General features: G+C 39.5%; 1 protein-coding gene across 1 annotated transcript in view; it reads right to left on the reverse strand.

Moving 5' to 3' along the window:
* Window positions 1-22,096, reverse strand: part of nbeab (neurobeachin b) — a 388,285-nt gene that overhangs the window by 216,324 nt on the left and 149,865 nt on the right. The window contains 15 exon segments of the mRNA XM_048159945.1: window positions 1,223-1,231; window positions 1,444-1,597; window positions 1,906-2,123; window positions 6,015-6,855; window positions 6,857-6,984; window positions 7,614-7,628; window positions 7,630-7,807; window positions 9,556-9,611; window positions 9,613-9,680; window positions 9,904-9,985; window positions 11,304-11,412; window positions 14,301-14,393; window positions 14,854-14,951; window positions 19,350-19,412; window positions 21,411-21,490. Of these exon segments, the coding sequence (XP_048015902.1) occupies window positions 1,223-1,231; window positions 1,444-1,597; window positions 1,906-2,123; window positions 6,015-6,855; window positions 6,857-6,984; window positions 7,614-7,628; window positions 7,630-7,807; window positions 9,556-9,611; window positions 9,613-9,680; window positions 9,904-9,985; window positions 11,304-11,412; window positions 14,301-14,393; window positions 14,854-14,951; window positions 19,350-19,412; window positions 21,411-21,490 (2,192 nt within the window).

Genomic DNA, 22,096 nt, shown 5'->3' on the forward strand with positions numbered 1-22,096 from the left:
AGTAAAAAACGAATCATTTGTTTCGAATCAGTGGTTCGAGCGTGTATCAAACTGCCAAAGTCACGTGAACTACTGAAGTTTCAAAACAGTTATGACATAACGAAGCTTTGTTTACTGAAATCATGGGATTTTGTCGCTCCGAACCACTGATTCGAAACAAAAGATTTGTAAAGCTTCGAAGCTTCATGAAGCAGTGTTTTGAAATTGCCCTTCACTAGATATTGTGGAATAAAGTCACTATTTTGTTACTTTTGGCACACAAAAAGTATTCTCGTCGCTTCATAACATTAAAGTTGAACCACTGTAGTCACATGAACTGTTTTAAATATGTTTTTAGTAGCTTTATGGGCATTGAAATAGGGAGTGTCATGGTGATGCAGACCTCACTGAGCCATCGGATTTTATCAAAAATATCTTAATTTGTGTTCTGAAGATGAACGAAGGTGTTACGGGTGTGGAACGACATGAAGGTGAGTAATTAATGACAGAATTTTCATTTTTGGGTGAATTAACCCTTTAACAATTCTTACTGACCCCAAACTTTTGAACGTTAGTGTATATGTGTCTGAAATTCATCCAATTAGACCAAATATGTGAGAACTAGCATTAGTTTTCAATGTGTAATTGTGTAATGCAAAAATGAAACCTCAACTTTTCTATTGACTAAAAACTACTAAATGGAAAGTTCCTGTGAACCAAGCTTTTAAAAGTCAATATATTCATGTTTTTCTTGACAATTCTTGTTTTTTTTATGGAATATTGCAGAACTTATTATAAATGATGTATCTGTGCACATCATTATTTATTTATTTATTTATTAAAAATACATGTGCCCTCTTAATCTTTAATCAAAATAACTTCTCCTCCCTCTTACAATGACATCTCTTCTCTGATGAAGTGTTTACTGGAGGGAGGGTGGGACAACCTGTCACTCACATGAGACTGACCAATAGCAAACCACAATGATCAAATAAATTCCTGATGAACAAAATCAAGTCCCACCCTACATTTTTTTTTTCTTGTTCAAGAATCAGTTTCACTCAGGATATATGTCACAATAGGGAACAAAATGACTATCACAACTTCTGTTTCATGCTGACTTAAAAAAGAAAAGTTTCAATTATAATTCTTATGTGCTATGAGAAAGTATGACATCCACAACTGAGAGAAAATGGAAATGAACCACAGAACATTCTAAATATACTGATGTATTGGTACTAACCTTGGTATTCTTGGCATAAACAAACAACAAATAAAATTAAAAAGACAAAAACTAAGTTAAAACGCACTCAACAGTAAAGAATATTTTTAAATTAAGGTAACTAAAAAGGTAGTAGCATCCTCCCTGAGGCACTATGTTATTTTAATGTTTGAACAGCTTTGCTTGCAGTAATCTATGATGACCACCTGGTGGCAGTATTGTCAAACCTCTGGTACACTCACAGAGGGCGAGGTGGCGGCAGACAGAAGGGGAAGGATTCCTCCACAGGCGATGATGATGTTATCCACCATCTGTGAGATCAGGTGAATGGTATTGTGTACAAAGATTATGTTCTCGTTGCTGTTGACAAAGTCCATGATGGATTTCGTCGAGTGACTATGACGGGACAAAAACAAAGATAAAAAGATTTACATCTCAATAAGGATAAGTTGATTTTTGTTGTTATACAGTGAGAGTAGACTGCATATATTATTTGACATACATAAAAACACAAAATTGCAAGACAGAATTACAGTCCATACAACAAATTTCTATTGGACAAAAATACATAGTATATGAAAATTAGATGTGCGCTAAGGCCTTAACAAAGTTATGACATGCCAAGTGGATTTGTACTTATCCCTCACTTTCTTGTTTTGTTCAAGTCAAATGAATTACGGTCGGAGTAAACTGTAGCCACTGACCTTCTCCAAATGTGTACGTCTGCTTCTAGTGCAAAGAGCAGATCTGTAAGTAAGCGCTGGTGCATTGGGGACCACTTGAACTCTGGGATACGGAACATGGTGGTGCGGGGACCAGGGCTGAACTGTCGACGCTGCTCTTCTGTCATTGGCATTCCTCTGAAGCCCAGATCCACCCGCAGATCTTTATCCAGATGACTGCCTGAACGGCCGTGCAAACTCTGCAAGCAAACCAATGTTTTTAAAACCCAAAACTGATAACTTTAAGAACCAAGACATCTTAGAAAATGTATATAGCATTGACTGTTTACTGCGAGTGTAATAATGAAGCGTTTGTGTAAAATTTCCAGTTGTATTTCATGGCATGAAGGAGAGACTGTGTTCTTTCTTCCTACAAAAGTCCTACAAAGCAGCCTTCATGCTGGAAACAACTTTAAAGCCCTTTACTTTTCTGAAAGTCAGCTTTAAGAAAAAGCAGGCTGAAGTTATGACATTTCTTGAGGCAAGTTTTTTTTATTTTTTGTTTTTGTTTCAAGCTGGTTTTGCCAAGCTGTAGACTACACATTCCTCTAGGGTCCTCAATATATCACACAACACCTCAGAAGCAGATTTGGCAGCCATAAAGACGTCAATAAGCGAATCCTCTTAAATTTGAATGTTTTATAATGAATTCTGTTCTTCAATCTATGTTAAATTCAAATATCACCATATTTCTTTTGTAATAGATGGTTAATGGTGGATAAACTTGAACACAATGACATTCATTTAGACTAGAGTCAATTATATAATTAAGATTTATTTTAATTTAAATGCTGAGCTGTGTTCTCAGGACATTTTCATAAATGTCAGGTCAATTTATTAATTATAATTTCAGATGGCCAAAAAAATGGTTTCATATACAAGTGGGTACGGAAAGTATTCAAACACCCTTAAATTTTTCACTCTTTGTTATATTGCAGCCATTTGCTAAAATCATTTAAGTTCTTTTTTTTCCCTCATTAATGTACACACAGCACCCCATATTGACAGAAAAACACAGAATTGTTGACATTTTTGCAGATTTATTAAAAAAGAAAAACTGAAATATCACATGGTCCTAAGTATTCAGACCCTTTGCTGTGACACTCATATATTTAACTCAGGTGCTGTCCATTTCTTCTGATCATCCTTGAGATGGTTCTACACCTTCATTTGAGTCCAGGCTGTGTTTGATTATACTGATTGGACTTGATTAGGAAAGCCACACACCTGTCTATATAAGACCTTACAGCTCACAGTGCATGTCAGAGCAAATGAGAATCATGAGGTCAAAGGAACTGCCTGAAGAGCTCAGAGACAGAGTTGTGGCAAGGCACAGATCTGGCCAAGGTTACAAAAAAATTTCTGCTGCACTTAAGGTTCCTAAGAGCACAGTGGCCTCCATAATCCTTAATGGAAGACGTTTGGGACAACCAGAACCCTTCCTAGAGCTGGCCGTCCGGCCAAACTGAGCTATCGGGGGAGAAGAGCCTTGGTGAGAGAGGTAAAGAAGAACCCAAAGATCACTGTGGCTGAGCTCCAGAGATGCAGTCGGGAGATGGGAGAAAGTTGTAGAAAGTCAACCATCACTGCAGCCCTCCACCAGTCGGGGCTTTATGGCAGAGTGGCCCGACGGAAGCCTCTCCTCAGTGCAAGACACATGAAAGCCTGCATGGAGTTTGCTAAAAAACACCTGAAGGACTCCAAGATGGTGAGAAATAAGATTCTCTGGTCTGATGAGACCAAGATAGAACTTTTTGGCCTTAATTCTAAGCGGTATGTGTGGAGAAAACCAGGCACTGCTCATCACCTGTCCAATACAGTCCCAACAGTGAAGCATGGTGGTGGCAGCATCATGCTGTGGGGGTGTTTTTCAGCTGCAGGGACAGGACGACTGGTTGCAATCGAGGGAAAGATGAATGCGGCCAAGTACAGGGATATCCTGGACAAAAACCTTCTCCAGAGTGTTCAGGACCTCAGACTGGGACGAAGGTTTACTTTCCAAAAAGACAATGACCCTAACTAAGCACACAGCTAAAATAATGAAGGAGTGGCTTCACAACAACTCCGTGACTGTTCTTGAATGGCCCAGCCAGAACCCTGACTTAAACCCAATTGAGCATCTCTGGAGAGACCTAAAAATAGCTGTCCACCAACATTTACCATCCAACCTGACAGAACTGGAGAGGATCTGCAAGGAGGAATGGCAGAGGATCCCTAAATCCAGGTGTGAAAAACTTGTTGCATCTTTCCCAAAAAGACTCATGGCTACATTAGATCAAAAGGGTGCTTCTACTAAATACTGAGCAAAGGGTCTGAATACTTAGGACCATGTGATATTTCAGTTTTTCTTTTTTTAATAAATCTGCAAAAATGTCAACAATTCTGTGTTTTTCTGTCAATATGGGGTGCTGTGTGTACATTAATGAGGAAAAAAAAAGAACTTAAATGATTTTAGCAAATGGCTGCAATATAACAAAGAGTGAAAAATTTAAGGGGTTCTGAATACCTTCCGTACCCACTGTATGTGTTAACCTTTCACTTGTTTATCTAAAAAGTCCATATCAATCAATCAATCAATCAATCAATTTATCCAAAATCCAAATGTACACTACTGTTCAAAACTTTGGGGTCAGTAAGATTTTTTAATGTTTCTGAAAAAAGTCTCTATGCTCACCAAGGCTGCATTTATTTGATTAATAAAATCAGTAAAAACAGTAATATTGTGAAATATTATTACAATTTAAAATAACTGTTTTCAATGTTAATATATATTTTAATGTAATTTATTCATGTGATGTCGAAGCTGAATTTTCAGCATCATTACTCCAGTCTTCAGTGTCACATGATCCTTCAGAAATCATTATAATATGCTGTTTTGCTTCTCAATAAACATTTCTAGCTATTATCAATGTTGAAAGCAGTCGTGCTGCTTAATTTATTTCTGTCATGACAACTCTCGGGAGATTGGTATGATAATGGACACTGGCATGTTTATGGATATGGCAAAGTTAATGTATTTGGTCTTGGTGGAATAGATCTGCTATGGTGCTGCTGCTGCAGAGCAAGAACCAAGACATTATCATTCACAGACATTGCTGTGAGCATGTAAGGGCTCGTTCACACAGAACGCGTCTTTGCGTCTAAAAAAGCAAGAAGCAGGAATGGTTTTAAAAAGAGCGCAGAACGCAAGTGTCTCGAGACATGCTTTTGAGACGTAATGCAATAACGGCAATAACGAACAAATAAAACAGTTGCCATGCCAACTTGCTACTGTAAACGGAAGCTCACAACGCTTGCCCCGCCTCCGAGTTCTTCTGATTGGTCTACTGTTTTCGAACTGGCATTGATAAGCGGCGCTGCATGTAAAAGTTGAAATTCTTTTAACTTGACACGGCATCTTAAAAACGCGGCGCTCATGTGCGAGCCGCTGCAAAAGACGTGAATGTAACGGTCATGCACGTCCGTCTAGTGCGTGTTTACATAGAAAAACAATGGAAAAGTAGCGCATTGGAATAGAAAAACGCGTTCTGTGTGAACGGCCCCTAAGACATGCTACTGCACATTTAACATACATGAATTAACCCCGTAGCAGATCTATACAGGTGGAGCTGGGGAAGGTGGAGGGTTTCTGAAGCACGCTGCACACTACTTCTAGCAACACACCGGTATTTGTTCGAATGTTGAGCCGCAGCTCATTGGCCGCTGATGCAACAACAACCAATCAGCTGAATATGTAGATGATGATGATGTGATCGCTACCAAATGAGTTAAAGGCCTATCAGCCTGTGCCATCAAGAGTTTCATGCCAGAACTAGATATATATATATTTTCAGGATTCTTTGATTAAATAGAAAGTTCAAAAGAACAGCATTTTTTAAAACAGAAATCTTTTTAACATTAAAAATGTCTTTACTGTCACTTTTGTTAAATTTAATGAATCCTTAATGAATACAATTATTATTTTATATATATATATATATATATATATATATATATATATATATATATATATATATATATATATAATAAATCATACTAACCTCAAACTTTTGAAAGTTAGTGTATACATCAGTACCAACACCCATAGTCACCTGTGTTGTAGTAGTAGTCTGAATCTTCTTAATCTCTTTATCTTTGCCATCATCTGATTTCTCTGTGTCTGATGTGGTGCTGGTAACATCTGCAGTGCTCTTTACCCCAGAAACCCCTGGCTCCAGCTCTACTGCCACCGTCTCTATCTGCCCAGGGCATTTAGACAGGCTTTCCCCTTCAGAGACATTGAAACCACTCAAAGTAGGCTGCAACTTAAAGCTATCATCCTCCAAAGCAGTTGGGTTGGCATCCAACTCTTTTGAGCTCTTCGTCATGAGAGCCAGAAGCCCATGGTCTGCACTAGTGCTGGTGTGGACCTGAGGTTCCACTCCTGAAAGCGGAAGAGGTTCAGATGGACCCATTTCAGGCAAGAGGTTTTCCCCCGAGCTGGTCGCCATTGTGCCAAAGAGGAAGGTGTTGTTACTGGAAATAGCATCTTTTTCATCAGCCAGGGTGATAAGAGGACCTGAGCTTTTGTCTTCTAGGCTGGCTTTGGGCACCAGCACACTATTTACACTGCTGTTCAGCTTCTCCACTACAGCCGAGTAGACGTTATCCAGGAGAGAGTCCACTTCCACTAAGCCACCATTTTCTGTGACAGGCAGAAGGTCCATGTCATCCATCTTCACCTCGGTGGCCTCAACCTTCTCAGCTTTGATATCTACAAGCAGGTCATGAACTTCCACATGGACACCTGACGCTGGGTTCTCCTCTTCCAAACTCTTAGATTCAGACAAGAGGTTCTGCCCTGAATCTGTCATCTCTGGTTCATCAGCTTCACTCTCAGGAGTCTGGGTTTGGGAATCTGGGTCCAGCTCTAGAGTGCCTTTGATGGCAGGAAGCCTGGGCAGAAAGCCCTGAAATGGTGCTCACAAGCCCCTTCTTCCCTTTCTTAATGTTCTCCTCTTCCTGTCGCTGGTATTCCTCATACATTTTGGCTAAATATTCCTTATGAGCTTCATATGTCACCTGCCAAACAAACAGTAGGGACAAATTTAGGCTTCTTAAATGCAAACTTCATAAAAAGTTGAAAATGAAATGCATTTGAATCCCTTTTAATGTTGATTTGGAATAGCAATACACTAAATTGCAATTCAAATAAACTGAAAAAGCTATTCTGGGAAATGAAATCAATCCATCCATCCATCCATCAATCAATGCATCCATACATCCATCCATCCGTCCATCCAGTTTCTATTATCTATCTATCTATCTATCTATCTATCTATCTATCTATCTATCTATCTATCTATCTATCTATCTATCCACCCACCAATCAATCAATCAATCAATCAATGCATCCATCCAACGTTCATAATGTCTATTGTTTGTACTATCTATCTATCTATCTATCTATCTATCTATCTATCTATATATCTATCTATCTATCTATCTATCTATCTATCTAAAAATTACAGATATATGAATTTTACTACTATTTTACTAACACTTTTGGAGTGCAATGTACAGCACCTGGATTATATCGTCCATCTCTACTCTCTAGATATCTAGTCTAGATATCTATATCTATCAATATTGGCCAATGAAAAGATCCAACCACTACACTTTTGTTCAGCTGGCGAAAACGGTCTATTTACTTTGGAGTGGGCTATAGGAGAGTGTGTCCACCCACACACGCCAGCCGCCCCACTCATGCTTGATGGCGTGGTAGAGAAGAATCCGGAAGATGTTGTAAACCATCTCAGTGATCTTCTGCTCCTCTGAGTTCTTAGGGTTAATGTAGCCGAGAGAGAACATCCAGTCCTGCCAAACGGAACACTGCAGCAGACACCTGTCACACGAGAAATGAGATGGATTAAGCTCGCAGCAGTCACTCGTGTTAAACCCTCCTCTCCTCTGCAAACATCTTTTTTTACATCCTCAAACGACACTCAAAGGTTGAACCTAATTCACAAGCCGACAAGTAACACAAAGCAATTTCAGCCCCAGCCTCCATTAAACTTTAGATCTGCGAGGTAACACTAAGAATGACTGGCAGCTATTTGAATAACACCTGAAGCACTTTGTGTTATCCACCGTAAAAAAATTTTCTCAGTGCATTGTGGCATAATAAATGGATCTTTTGCTGAGGCGGAATGAATTAAGCTCGTTCCTTTTGCTGAAACACTCCGGGTTGTAAGATTGTGGCAAGGATGATTTAATGTCAAACCCATCCCTATAGACTAGTATGGGTACGGCGTGTAAACCATCGCTACAGATTAGTTCATTCTGAAATTAAAATTGTCATAAATTACTCACCCAATCTTTCTTCAGTGGAACACAAAAGAAACATTTTTGAAGAATTGAATTGGTCACTTTACAATGAAAATGAATGAGGGATTTTAAGCTACAAATAGGACTCCAATAAAACTGGTCTATACTAATTCTGCATTATATTCAAAGTCTCCAGAAGTCACATGATCAATTTTTAATTTGTCATTTACAAACAATCTGGACATTTGCACTGGATTTCCTTGGTTCATGTGCAAAGTACCAATGTCTAGTTTGTGAATAAATTGTTCTTTTGAGTCAAATCTTTTCAATAAATCAGCTGAGCAAGTTCACAAAATTGATCTGCATGTCCTTAGAGCATTGTAAGTAGCTCATAGAAACTTTTGGCACCAACGGTCTCTACAATCTTTTTAGGCTTCTAATGCTTTTTTATAAATGAAGCTCTCTAAGATCTGTTCAAGAACTGAACTGATTCTGGTTCTTGACTCACCGACTCAATGATCCATCAGCGGATTAACAACTCACTGAAAGGGAAGAATATGAAGTGGAGAAAATTGGATCTTTTTCCTCACACAAATCTATTGTATGGCTTCAGAAGAGTCATGTGAAACACGTTTATGGTGCTTCTGCAACCTTTTTGAGGCTCGAAAGCTTCATTCCCCATTCAGTATAACTTGCATAGAGAACAGTGTGCAGCAGAATCTTCATAATTCCTTTAGCATTTCACAGAAGAAAGGAAAGCCGCATAGAGGGGATGAGTAAATAATGACACAATTTTCATTTTAGATGAACTATTCCATTAATAGTGAAGACAAATGCCAGGTCTTGTTACCAGCCACTGTTTACAGACGTTTTAGGAAAGCACTTTGGAGACATAATGGCTTCATCAAGTCTAAAAAGCTCCTTCCCTTCATTTCTGATTGGCTCACTGTAGAACTTAATGATGGAGATGATGAAAAGTAATAATAACAGCCAATTGAGATTTCAGCACACACTGGGCGACTGATTGACTGCCAGACTTGTGACGGCACAGAGGAGCATGCTGCATGCAGCTTTCGAGAGAAGAAAAGGAAAACCAACAGCCATAGGACAGCAGTGAAACTGGTGTGGACTCGCATGTGTCACTGAAACATCTGCTGTGAGAGAAACACGGCGAGAATTCTGGAGGATTATTTAGCATCACGGTGGTGCCCATTAAACACAACAACAAGGGAGAACGTCAGTTTTTTCTGCTCGCTTTTCTGATTCGTTCACTAGGCGGTTAATTGCTGCCATGGGGGATGGGGCGAGAAAGGAAGAGACCCTCACCGTCTGTTTTCACGGCTGTTACTGAAGAGCTTGATCATGTCAGAGAGGAAGAGACGTCCGCACCTCCATCAGGTCCGCACTGGCCGTGGAGTTCTTCAGCAGTGTGGCCACCACCTTAAGAATCACTGAGACAACCAATAGAAGAACATGCATTAATCATTCAGCCAATGAAAGCAGAGTTTTGTCTGATTGACACAGATGTGAACTAGTGAGCTTGCTCTGGCTGAAGTCTGTGCGTAGAAGCAAATGTTTAATCATTCGCTAGTAAACTTTTAACTTCCACAGATGACAGTAAATGTATTAGGACATGTCCACAAAAAGAATAAATGGGCTGACAGAAAGAATTACTTGGGTTCTGGATCTTCACAGTAGAGTCGGGCTCAGCATGAGGCTTGTGGACGACCTGTGTGCAAACCTGCTCTGTCAAAATCTATACAGAAAACAGATACGATGAGATTTATGAATGTTAATTCATCTGAAACATTAATAGAACAGATTAAGCATCAGTTATGAAGATGGCTTAAAACTAAACTGAAAACTCAAATATTTTGTGTAGTGGATATAGGATGGAACCAAATAAAATAAATAAGTTAGTCAACTGACTCGCTTAACTCAAGCGACTTAACTCAACTGACTCGCAAGTTAATTACTAGTAACCTAAAGAAATACAGAAAAAAATTAACTTTCTATTCTTCAAGAGTCCTTAAAAAAATGTATCACGGTTTCCACAAAACGATTAAGCAGAATAGCAGTTTTCAACATTGATAATATATCAGGATGATCTGAAGAATCATGTGACACTGAAAACTGGAGTAATGATGCTAAAAATTCAGCTTTAATCACAGGAATAAATTATCACTATCAGAGCTTCCTCTGAAACCCTCCACCTTCCCCAGCTCCACCTGCCTAGATCTGCTATGGGATTTATATAAAATAAAACAAATTAAGTTTTACATCACAGTTGTTCATTTTAGTTTTGTATATTTTTATATTAAAGGTCCCGTTCTTCGTGATCCCATGTTTCAAACTTTAGTTAGTGTGTAATGTTGTTGTTAGAGTATAAATAAAATCTGTAAAATTTTAAAGCTCAAAGTTCAATGCCAAGCGAGATATTTTATTTAACAGAAGTCGCCTACATCGAACGGCCAGTTTGGACTACATCCCTCTACTTCCTTCTTTAATGACGTCACTAAAACAGTTTTTTGACTAACCTCCGCCCACAGGAATACACAAGAGTTGCGTTTGTAGAGTGTGTTTGTCGCCATGTCGTCGAAACGCTGTTATTTTCAGCCCGCAGTCCAATCACCGGGTCTGATTCCGGCTCAAATTGATAGGGTAATATTAAAGACATGTTTACAATAACACTGAGCGCGTGCATCTCCACGTTATGGTAAGAGGCGTGACCTTTCCGGGCAAGATGCGCTAAACTGCTGTCGAATCACAACACAGGAACCGCTGGCACAATCAGAACTCGTTACGTATTTCTGAAGGAGGGACTTCATAGAACAAGGAAGTCATCAGCCCGTTTTTATGACAGTGGAAACAGTAGTATACAGATAAGTAAATTATGTGAAAAATACTGTGTTTTTTTACACGCGAAACATGAACACATGTTATATTGCGCACACTATAAACACAATCAAAGCTTCAAAAAACCACGAAAAACGGGACCTTTAAATTGTATATTTTAGCTATAATACTATATGGACATATCAGCATCCAGAACAAAAAGATCTGTTTTATATTACCTCATATAGTGTGTTGTACGTAGTTATCGACAGTGTGTTGGAGTGCAACATCAATCGCTCCCCAAGAAGTGTGAAGAGACTGTTTGTGTGCATAATTTCCACCTTCCTCCTGTGACAACACACACACACACAAATACAAAAACATATTGCAGTTGAAATGCCAACTTTCATACATCTCACAGCTAATGTCAAGCTAGCAAGAACAGGCCTTGATAGCGACTGAGCTTGGCACCTTTTGCATGGTGTCAGGTACCTTCAGTTTTTCGCACAGAATAACGAAGCAACCACCTCTACGCTCTCATATTGGAAGAGCTGTGACTTTCACAATCACAAACTATCCAACAGCACATCATGCTGAGGTACTGTCAGGATGCCAAGCCTCCTAAATGCAATCCTGCCGAATAGCAAGTACAGACAAATCGGGGCTGTACAGTAAAATGACAACCAGGAAAGAGTATGTTTTAAAGTGCCTGTGAGCATGCAGGATGGTAACCACTCAACGATGGATACGTTAATGATGACAAAAAGCAAATGTGGGTTTTATGTGCACTCTAGGCTAACTGCAGTACAAGTTTGCAAATGTCAGTGGGCTTGTAAAGTTCTAAAAACAGCTTAGATGGCCTTTATATTTTTGTAAGTGTTCATTTAAGGGAAACGGTCTTACGCATGCACTTACCCTCACACCAACACACACACACATAATGTTAATGGTAGAATGCAACGGTAGAAATATATCAAGCAATACAGATTTTCAGTACTGCAGTACATACTTGCGCGACTATCAGTGGGCAGGAATGTTTTACATTATTCATTATTTACATGTAAGGGCGACAAGGACAGATTATGTAATGTAAAAATACAGAGAATCGAGCTTAGTTAGAGTTTAGTTGTTTATGGTCGCCAAGCAATGTCACAGTTTGCTATATTAATACAAATGACAGGAGGTCACATGCGTGTTTATCAGCTCTGTGGCTCATTCAATCAGAATTTAAAAAAAAAAATCTAAATAGTAATTATTTCTAAATATTACAAATAATAATTCATTTGAATTATATATTATATAATTATATTGCAATTATTCATCAATAATTATATAGTTGTATATATAATTATATTTACTAATTAGTTATATACACTGAACAAAATTATAAATGCAACACTTTTGTTTTTGCCCCCATTTTTCATGAGCTGAAATCAAAGATCTAAGACATTTTCTATGTACAAAAAAGGCCTATTTCTCTCAAATATTGTTCACAAATCTGTCTAAATCTGTGTTAGTGAGCACTTCTCCTTTGCCGAGATAATCCATCCACCTCACAGGTGTGGCATATCAAGATGCTGATTAGACAGCATGATTATTGCACAGGTGTGCCTTAGGCTGGCCACAATAAAAGGCCACTCTAAAAGCACAATGGCACAGATGTCGCAAGTTTTGAGGGAGCGTGCAATTGGCATGCTGAGTGCAGGAATGTCCACCAGAGCTGTTGCCCATGAATTGAATGTTCATTTCTCTACCATAAGCCGTCTCCAAAGGCGTTTCAGAGAATTTGGCAGTAAATCCAACCGGCCTTCACAACTGCAGACCACGTGTAACCACACCAGCCCAGGACCTCCACATCCAGCATCTTCACCTCCAAGATCATGTGAGACCAGCCACCCGGACAGCTGCTGCAACAATCTGTTTGCATAACCAAAGAATTTCTGCACAAACTGTCAGAAACCATCTCAGGGAAGCTCATCTGCATGCTCGTCGTCTTCATCGGGGTCTCGACCTGACTGTAGTTTGTCGTCGTAACCGACTTGAGTGGGCAAATGCTCACATTCGATGGTGTCTGGCACTTTGGAGAGGTGTTCTGTTCACGGATGAATCCCGGTTTTTACTATACAGGGCAGATGGCAGACAGCGTGTATGGCGTTGTGTGGGTGAGCGGTTTGCTGATGTCAACGTTGTGGATCAAGTGGCCCATGGTGGTGGTGGGGTTATGGTATGGGCAGGCGTATATTATGGACAACGAACACAGGTGCATTTTATTGATGTTTTTTTTTTAATGCACAGAGATACCGTGACAAGATCCTGAGGCCCACTGTTGTGCCATTCATCCACGACCATCACCTCATGTTGCAGCATGATAATGCACTGCCCATGTTGCAAGAATCTGTACACAATTCCTGGAAGCTGAAAACATCCCAGTTCTTGCATGGCCAGCATACTCACCGGACATGTCACCCATTGAGCATGTTCGGGATGCTCTGGATCGGTGTATATGACAGCATGTTCCAGTTCCTGCCAATATCCAGCAACTTCACACAGCCACTGAAGAGGAGTGGACCAACATTCCACAGGCCACAATCAACAACCTGATCAACTCTTCGCGAAAGAGATGTGTTGCACTGCGTGAGGCAAATGGTGGTCACACCAGATACTGACTGGTTTTATCTCGGCAAAGGAGAAGTGCTCACTAACACAGATTTAGACAGATTTGTGAACAATATTTGAGAGAAATAGGCCTTTTGTGTACATAGAAAGTCTTAGATCTTTGAGTTCAACTCATGAAAAAATGGGGGCAAAAACAAAAATGTTGCGTTTAGAATTTTGTTTAGTGTATATATAATTATATATACTACAACTATAATATAAAAGTACATTTTACTATGATTTAAAAAAAAAAAATGCAATTTGATGACTTCCATCATACCACCCATCCCTATATACACACTCAGAAATATCAACATACACAATCACACAGTAGTAAAAAGAAGAGGCTTATGGGTAGAGTATCTCACTATAGGTACCTTTTTCAACAAAAGCCCTGGAGCCATCTACAGAATACTCATCAGAAGAACTTTAAAATTTCATAAACACATTACTGTTGAGGATTCTGTCCTTATGCAAACACAAATTTCACCTTGTCGAATTCACTTGAGAAAAGATAATGACTCTTGGAAGACTTTGTATGTGAAAGTGACTCTGGAAAAGAGAAGAATGGATGTACTCACTTGTGGCCTAAGTGTTTGAGAAAATATGCCAGAACTTTTAGAGCCTGAACTCGGATGCTTTCACTCTTGGAAGCCAGAAGTTTGTACACCACCCTGGAAATAAATTAAAATTAAATTAAAACTAAAAAGTAATTATTATGAATTAATTCACTAAATATAAATACTAAAGAACCAGTGGGAAAGTGCCAAACACTTCATTATTTCAATGCATCAAGGGGCAGATTCTAAAAAAATTTGAAATTGGCAGGCAATAATAAGTAATACTCAAAAGGAAATGGAATTGTGTAAACCACTATGAAGCTGTTCATCAAAGTCATATCAGTTATTTTGAGCCAAACCCAAAACTTTATCAAATCCATCTATATTTCATTAGCTTGACATACAGGGTGTGAGCTTTGTCCTGCTTGTCAGAAAAAAATAAATAAATATGAAAATATCAATGCAAATCCTATGTCGAGTCTTGTGAATAATTCATGATTGTATCAACTCCATCATGGGAGACAAGATGAAATATAATGAAATTTGACTGTGCGTGGAGTAAGAGGCTTCTTACCGGATGCCATTTCTCTGGTCAAATGCAGGAATCATGGAGGCAGGGTGCTCTGACATGAGGGCCACAAGCAGCTGAAGAACATCATGGAGGTTCTCATCCTGAATTGAATAAAAGGCATAAACACACATCCTGCATTTATAGGGGTACTTCACCGCTCACAAAATGGGCTTTCAATACAACTGCCTTTTTTGCTACCTGACTAGAGAAAACAGAGAAAAAAGGCTGCTGTCTTCCCTTTCACCTAATAGGCAGGAAAACTTCAACACCCATAATGCACTGGGCATGTTGCCGTCCAAGGCCACTTCCGTCAGTCTGCTATGGATACGCTTACCAGAGTCAAATACAGCCTTGCTTTAGTAGGAAATACTTCTTAGCAAACTTTTAGCCATAATGGTGTCGAGTTGTATTGTTCCTGGGTGCAATAATTAAAAAAGTAAACGTTTAGCAGGATTGAAGGATTGAGTTACTTTCGGTTTCCAGTGAAGGATCCTCCATGTTTGTAGACAACATTTCAAACTGGATGACCACGAACACAGTGTTTTAGGCCAGTGTTTTAGTGTTTTAACCCTCGGAAGCAAAACAGGTAAGAAAGCTGTTGCCATAGTGTTCCATTATTACCATAATGCCATTTAAAGAGTAGACATAGTACTATACAATTTTAGTTATAAACCTCCCCTTACAATAACTTTTCTGTTAATGACCCTCTGTTGCTCCGACTATCTGTGAGCTGGAATACAAAAATGCGGAAGTATAATTTGAAGTTTTCAAGAAAGCCCTGGGTATGTCAAAAGAATACAGGTTTATGGATTTTTCATCATCCAGCAGACTTTTGCTGACAAATAAACGTGAACTTAATGGTCCAGGTAACATAGGGGCGAGTAAACATTGTTCATGTATATACTACAGACATTGTAACAATATAAAGTGGGTTGAAAATTAGTGAAGTTACACTAAAATGCACACTTTAGTTGCCTTTTATTCCAATCCCGAAGCACATGGTATCAGTTAAATGTTTGTGCAGGCCTAATCATTCTTTAATAGGACTACTTTCTACATTTTAGAATAATAGCAATAATAGTAAGTACATAGTACATAAATTATGTAGTGACCAAATATTAAATGAATCAAATCATCTTATATTTGAGTTTCTTCAATGTTGCCACCCTTTGTCTAGAATTGTGTTCACCTCACTTCATGAGGTGCATTCTGGGATACTCAAACAGTATAGAAGAGATCACATGTACACTACCGTTTAAAAGTTTGGAGTCAGTAAGATTTCTAGAATGTTTTTGAAAGAAGACTGCATTCAATTGATCAAAAATACAGTAAAAACAGTAGTATTTTGAAATATTTTTACAATAAAAATTTAAAATTTAATACAGTAATTTATTTCTGTGATGTCAAAGCTAAATTGTCAGCATCATTACTTCAGACTTCAGTGTCACATGATCCTTCAGAAATCATTCTAATATTCTGATTTTGTTCTCAAGAAACAATTATTATTATTATTATTATTATCATCAATTTTGAAAACAGTTGTGCTGCTTAATATATATCTTCATCAGTTTGACAACCCATGTTCTGCAAATAATCACAACGCAACCAAATACAGAAACACGCTGCAAAAAGCACAGACAGACCACATCGGAAATGTTTCAAGGGGATCCTCAACAAGTGACGAACCTGGCTGGGACTCCTTATTGTTCAATGTCTGCTCATAAGTGGTGTTGTCAATGACATGAAAAGTGATTTTTGTTTATTTGTTTATTTGTATGTGCGTCGTGAGTATTTGCAGCACGTTTCTGTATTTGGGTGCATTGTGAGTATTTGCAGCGCATTTTTGTATTTGGTTGTATTTGGTTGCATTGTGAGTATTTGCAGCGCATTTCTGTTTTGGGTGCTGTATTTGGCACGTTTCTGTATTTGGGTGCATTGTGAGTATTTGCAGCGCATTTTTGTATTTGGTTGCATTGTGAGTATTTGCAGCGCATTTCTGTATTTGGGTGCATTGTGAGTATTTGCAGCGCGTTTCTGTATTTGGTTGCATTGTGAGTATTTGCAGCGTGTTTCTGTATTTGGTTGTATTTGGGTGCATTGTGAGTATTTGCAGCGTGTTTCTGTATTTGGTTGCATTGTGAGTATTTGCAGCGTGTTTCTGTATTTGGGTGCATTGTGAGTATTTGCAGCGCATTTCTCTATTTGGGTGCATTGTGAGTATTTGCAGCGTGTTTCTGTATTTGGGTGCATTGTGAGTATTTGCAGCGTGTTTCTGTATTTGGTTGCATTGTGAGTATTTGCAGCGTGTTTCTGTATTTGGGTTCATAGTGAGTATTTGCAGCACATTTCTGTATTTGGTTGCATTGTGAGTATTTGCAATGTGTTTCAGTATTTGTTTGCGTTGCAAGTATTTGCAGCGCTTTTCTGTATTTGGTTGCATTGTGAGTATTTGCAGTGCGTTTCTGTATTTGGATGCATAGTGAGTATTTGCAGTACATTTCTGTATTTGGTTGCATTGTGAGTATTTGTAGCGCGTTTCTGTATTTGGTTGCGTTGTGAGTATTTACAATGTGTTTCGGTATTTGGTTGCATAGTGAGTATTTGCAGCGCTTTTCTGTATTTGGGTTCGTTGTGAGTATTTGCAGTGTGTTTCTGTATTTGTTTCGGTATTTGGTTGCATTGTGAGTATTTGTAGCGCGTTTCTGTATTTGGTTGTGTTGTGAGTATTTGCAATGTGTTTCGGTATTTGGTTGCATAGTGAGTATTTGCAGTGTGTTTCTGTATTTGGTTGCGTTGTGAATATTTGCAGCGCGTTTCTGTATTTGGGTGCATTGTGAATATTTGCAGCGTGTTTCTGCATTTGGTTGCATTGTGAGTATTTGCAGCACCTTTCCGTATTCATTGTGAGCATTTGCAGCGCATTTCTGTATTTGGTTGCGTTGTGAGTATTTGCAGCACGTTTCTGTATTTGGTTGCGTTGTAAGTATTTGTAGCGCGTTTCTGTATTTGGTTGCATTGTGAGTATTTGTAGCGCGTTTCTGTATTTAGTTGCATTGTGAGTATTTGCAGCGCGTTTCTGTACATTTCTGTATTTGGTTGCATTGTGAGTATTTGCAGCGCGTTTCTGTATTTGGTTGCATTATGAGTATTTGCAGCACGTTTCTGTATTCATTGTGAGCATTTGCAGCGCGTTTCTGTATTTGGTTGCGTTGTGAGTATTTGCAGCACGTTTCTGTATTTGGTTGCATTATGAGTATTTGCAGCACGTTTCTGTATTTGGTTGCATTGTGAGTATTTGCAGCACATTTCTGTATTCATTGTGAGTATTTGCAGCACGTTTCTGTATTTGGTTGCATTGTGAGTATTTGCAGCACATTTCTGTATTCATTGTGAGTATTTGCAGCGCGTTTCTGTATTTGGTTGCATTATGAGTATTTGCAGCACGTTTCTGTATTCATTGTGAGCATTTGCAGTGCGTTTCTGTATTTGCTTGCGTTGTGAGTATTTGCAGCGCGTTTCTGTATTTGGTTGCATTATGAGTATTTGCAGCACGTTTCTGTATTTATTGTGAGCATTTGCAGCGTGTTTCTGTATTTGGTTGTATTGTGAGTATTTGTAGCGCGTTTCTGTATTTGGTTGCTTTGTGAGTATTTGCAATGTGTTTCAGTATTTGGTTGCGTTGTGAGTATTTGCAGCGCTTTTCTGTATTTGGGTACGTTGTGAGTATTTGCAGCACGTTTCTGTATTCATTGTGAGCATTTGCAGCGCATTTCTGTATTTGGTCGCATTTTGAGTATTTACTTTACTGTCACTTTTTAACTTGATCAATATGATGTGTCCTTGTGGAATAAAAGAAACATCCAAACATCTTACTGACCCCAAACTTTTGAATTGTAGCTTGTGCTGGACACTTGTTGGGTGACTTTCCTTCACTACTCAGTCCATATTAACCATTTAAGAAAATAACTTTTTTTTTTTTTTAGTTTAGTTGTCTACAAAAAATATTACACACATATGCACAATTTTTATTCAACTAGAAAATTAATTTCATGCATTTAAGCAAAAGCCTTACTGTACTTTTTTTTGTGTTTGATTTAAAGTAGTTTTTTATTATTCATAATTATTTATACAAAAAATGTAATATATACAATGTATACAAAATGACTTTTTTTTTTTTTTTGCACTCAAATTGTGAAAAAAATTATTCAGAATCTGGGTATGTGATTTCTGGTCTTATTCTCAGTCAGGACTCAAGAAATCAGATATTAACCTGAAGCTGGATGTTCGGAAATGTGTGAAGTCTATTACTATAATCCATATCAAAATAACTAAAGATTAAGTGCAATTGGAAGTCTTTGAGTTAATGATTAGAAATTTTAACAGTCAAAACTTAATTTATGGAGTGTAAAATTGGGCCCATTTAAGAACCTGAAAGAACAGGAAATCTGCTAAAACAGATATATGTCAGATATATGTACAGTAATATGGTGAAGACCCACCTCATGCATGGTCAGCAGGTAGTTAAGAATACTTTGAAGCTCATCTTCTTTAACACCTCGGTCCTGACGAATGAAAAAAAAAAAAAAAACTATAACAAAATGCTGAGCGGTGCTACTTTTGCAATATTCTGTTGTTTAACACCCAACTCCACTTATAAGCTGCTACTCCCATCAGCATGCTGACAAACTATGAAATATAAACAGAAAGAAGAAATAAAGCACAAAATAACAATGAGTTAAAATTCAGCGAGGATGTTTGTGTTTGCTGAAATTAATGTTCACAGCGAATTTGGGTCCTGACTTTTATAAGCTGTCTCTTATTATTAGGAAAGCAGCATGAACTGTCTGGTTGGAGCGCTGCTGATGAATGCACACGTTTCCCATTACTGCGAGAGCACAGGCAGCTTGAGAGCTAATTGTTGTTTGCTTGTGCCTTGGCCACCTGACAGATTTCTTGATATGTTAGCACTGGTCTGAACAAGTGTACACTTTTTTGTACGGTCCTGATAGAAAATTGCAAACAGCTGGGGCTGGTGAATGAGAACAAAAACATGCCAAAGCAACAGCCCTAGAGCTGTTGTTCTCTATACTTTGACAAATCGATACAGGCACAAAACTACAATTAAACTGACTTTAGGTATTATTTTAACCTGAAAAATTATATGAGTGTATAAGGGAAAGTTTATATCTCAGGTCCTTTAAGATGGACGGATGGATGGATGGATTTGTATGCATATGCAACATATTATCCATCCATCCATCCATTTTCTTCCGCTTATCCGGGGCCGGGTCGCGGGGGCAACAGTCTAAGCAGAGATGAGCAGACTTCCCTCTCCCCTGACACTTCCTCTAGCTCTTCCGGGGGAATTCCGAGGCGTTCCCAGGCCAGCCGAGAGACATAGTCCCTCCAGCGTGTCCTAGGTCTTCCCCGGGGCCTCCTCCCGGTGGGAGTCATCCAGGAGGCATCTGGAACAGATGCCCAAGCCACCTCAGCTGGCTCCTCTCAATGTGGAGGAGCAGCGGCTCTACTCTGAGCTCCTCCCAAGTGACTGAGCACCTCACCCTATCTCTAAGGGAGCGCCCAGCCACCCTGCGGAGGAAACTCATTCCGATCACCCTTTATCCGGGATCTCGTTCTTTCGGTCATGACCCAAAGCTCATGACCATAGGTGAGAGTAGGAACGTAGATTGACCGGTAAATTGAGAGCTTTGCCTCACAGCTCAGCTCCTTCTTCACCACGACAGACCGGTACAACGACTGCATTACTGCAGAAGCTGCACCGATCCGCCTGTCAATCTCCCGCTCCATCCTTCCCTCACTCGTGAACAAGACCCCAAGATACTTAAACTCCTCCACTTGGGGTAGGACTACTCCAACCCGAAGGGGGCAAACCACCCTTTTCCAGCTGAGAACCATGACCTCGGACTTGGAGGTGCTAATTCTCATCCCAGCCGCTTCACACTCGGCTGCAAACCGTCCCAGTGCACGCTGAAGATCCTGGTTTGATGGAGCCAACAGGACAACATCATCTGCAAAAAGCAGCGACGAGATCCTATGGTCCCCAAACCGGACTCCATCCGGCCCCTGGCTGCGCCTAGAAATCCTGTCCATAAAGATAATGAACAGGACCGGTGACAAAGGGCAGCCCTGCCGGAGTCCAACACGCACCGGGAACAGGTCTGACTTACTGCCGGCAATGCGAACCAAGTTCCTGCTCTGGTCGTACAGGGACCGGACAGCCCTTAGCAGAGGGCCCCGAACCCCATACTCCCAGAGCACCCCCCACAGGGCACCACGAGGGACACAGTCGAATGCCTTCTCAAAAACCACAAAGCACATGTGGACTGGTTGGGCAAACTCCCATGAACCCTCTAGCAGGGTACAGAGCAGGTCCAGTGTTCTACGCCCGGGACGAAAACCGCATTGTTCCTCCTGGATCCGAGGTTCGACTATCGACCGAATTCTCCTCTCCAGTACCCTGGCATAGACTTTCCCAGTTATATATTTCCCAGACATATTATCCAGTTCTATAATATGTGAATACATGACATGATGCTTACCTTCAGTATGAGCTGTTTGAGGAACAGCAGCATGAAGGCTCTGAGGGAGGTTATCTCTTTCTGCAAGGGCCGAGGACCGTCTGCTAACACAGGAGTCACAGAGAAACTGTTACAACAAAACGCACTACATCTCAAAAATGTCATGTTTAATGTTTCACAGATACTGGCATTAAATTCATAGTGAGAGTGTCAAAGAGTGTCTCGCGATCAGTCAGTGGAGAATCATGGACAGTGGCTTCTGCCAGCCGACAAGAGCATTACAGAGGTCAAGAAGAAAAGTTAAGCCTTTATTAACTCCAGACAGGAAGATAGCGAAAGCTCAAAAGGCCACAGTTCATTTCAGTAACATCTTTGGTCACCCTGATTTTGCAAAGTAAGACTTGTTGATCCTGGAACAACATTCCTGTCCAAAAATTTAGTCCTCACCCTATCCCAAAACCTAAACCTAATCATAACATATCCCTAAAATCAGAGGGAAATGATAAGTCAATAACACCTAACCCTGGTTGTAAGCCTAAACAAAATAAAATTGTCCTTTAAACCTGATTGGTTGATTGGAATGTTGATCCAGGAACATGTTGTACTTGATGAAATGACGTTCATACTCATCCTTCAAGAGTTCTTTTTTAGTACTTTGTGTGTGTGTGTGACAGATTCCCATTCGCTGTTTTACTAGGGATGGCCTG

This window comes from Megalobrama amblycephala, linkage group LG16 (assembly GCF_018812025.1).
Source record: "Megalobrama amblycephala isolate DHTTF-2021 linkage group LG16, ASM1881202v1, whole genome shotgun sequence".
Lineage (NCBI taxonomy): Eukaryota > Metazoa > Chordata > Actinopteri > Cypriniformes > Xenocyprididae > Megalobrama > Megalobrama amblycephala.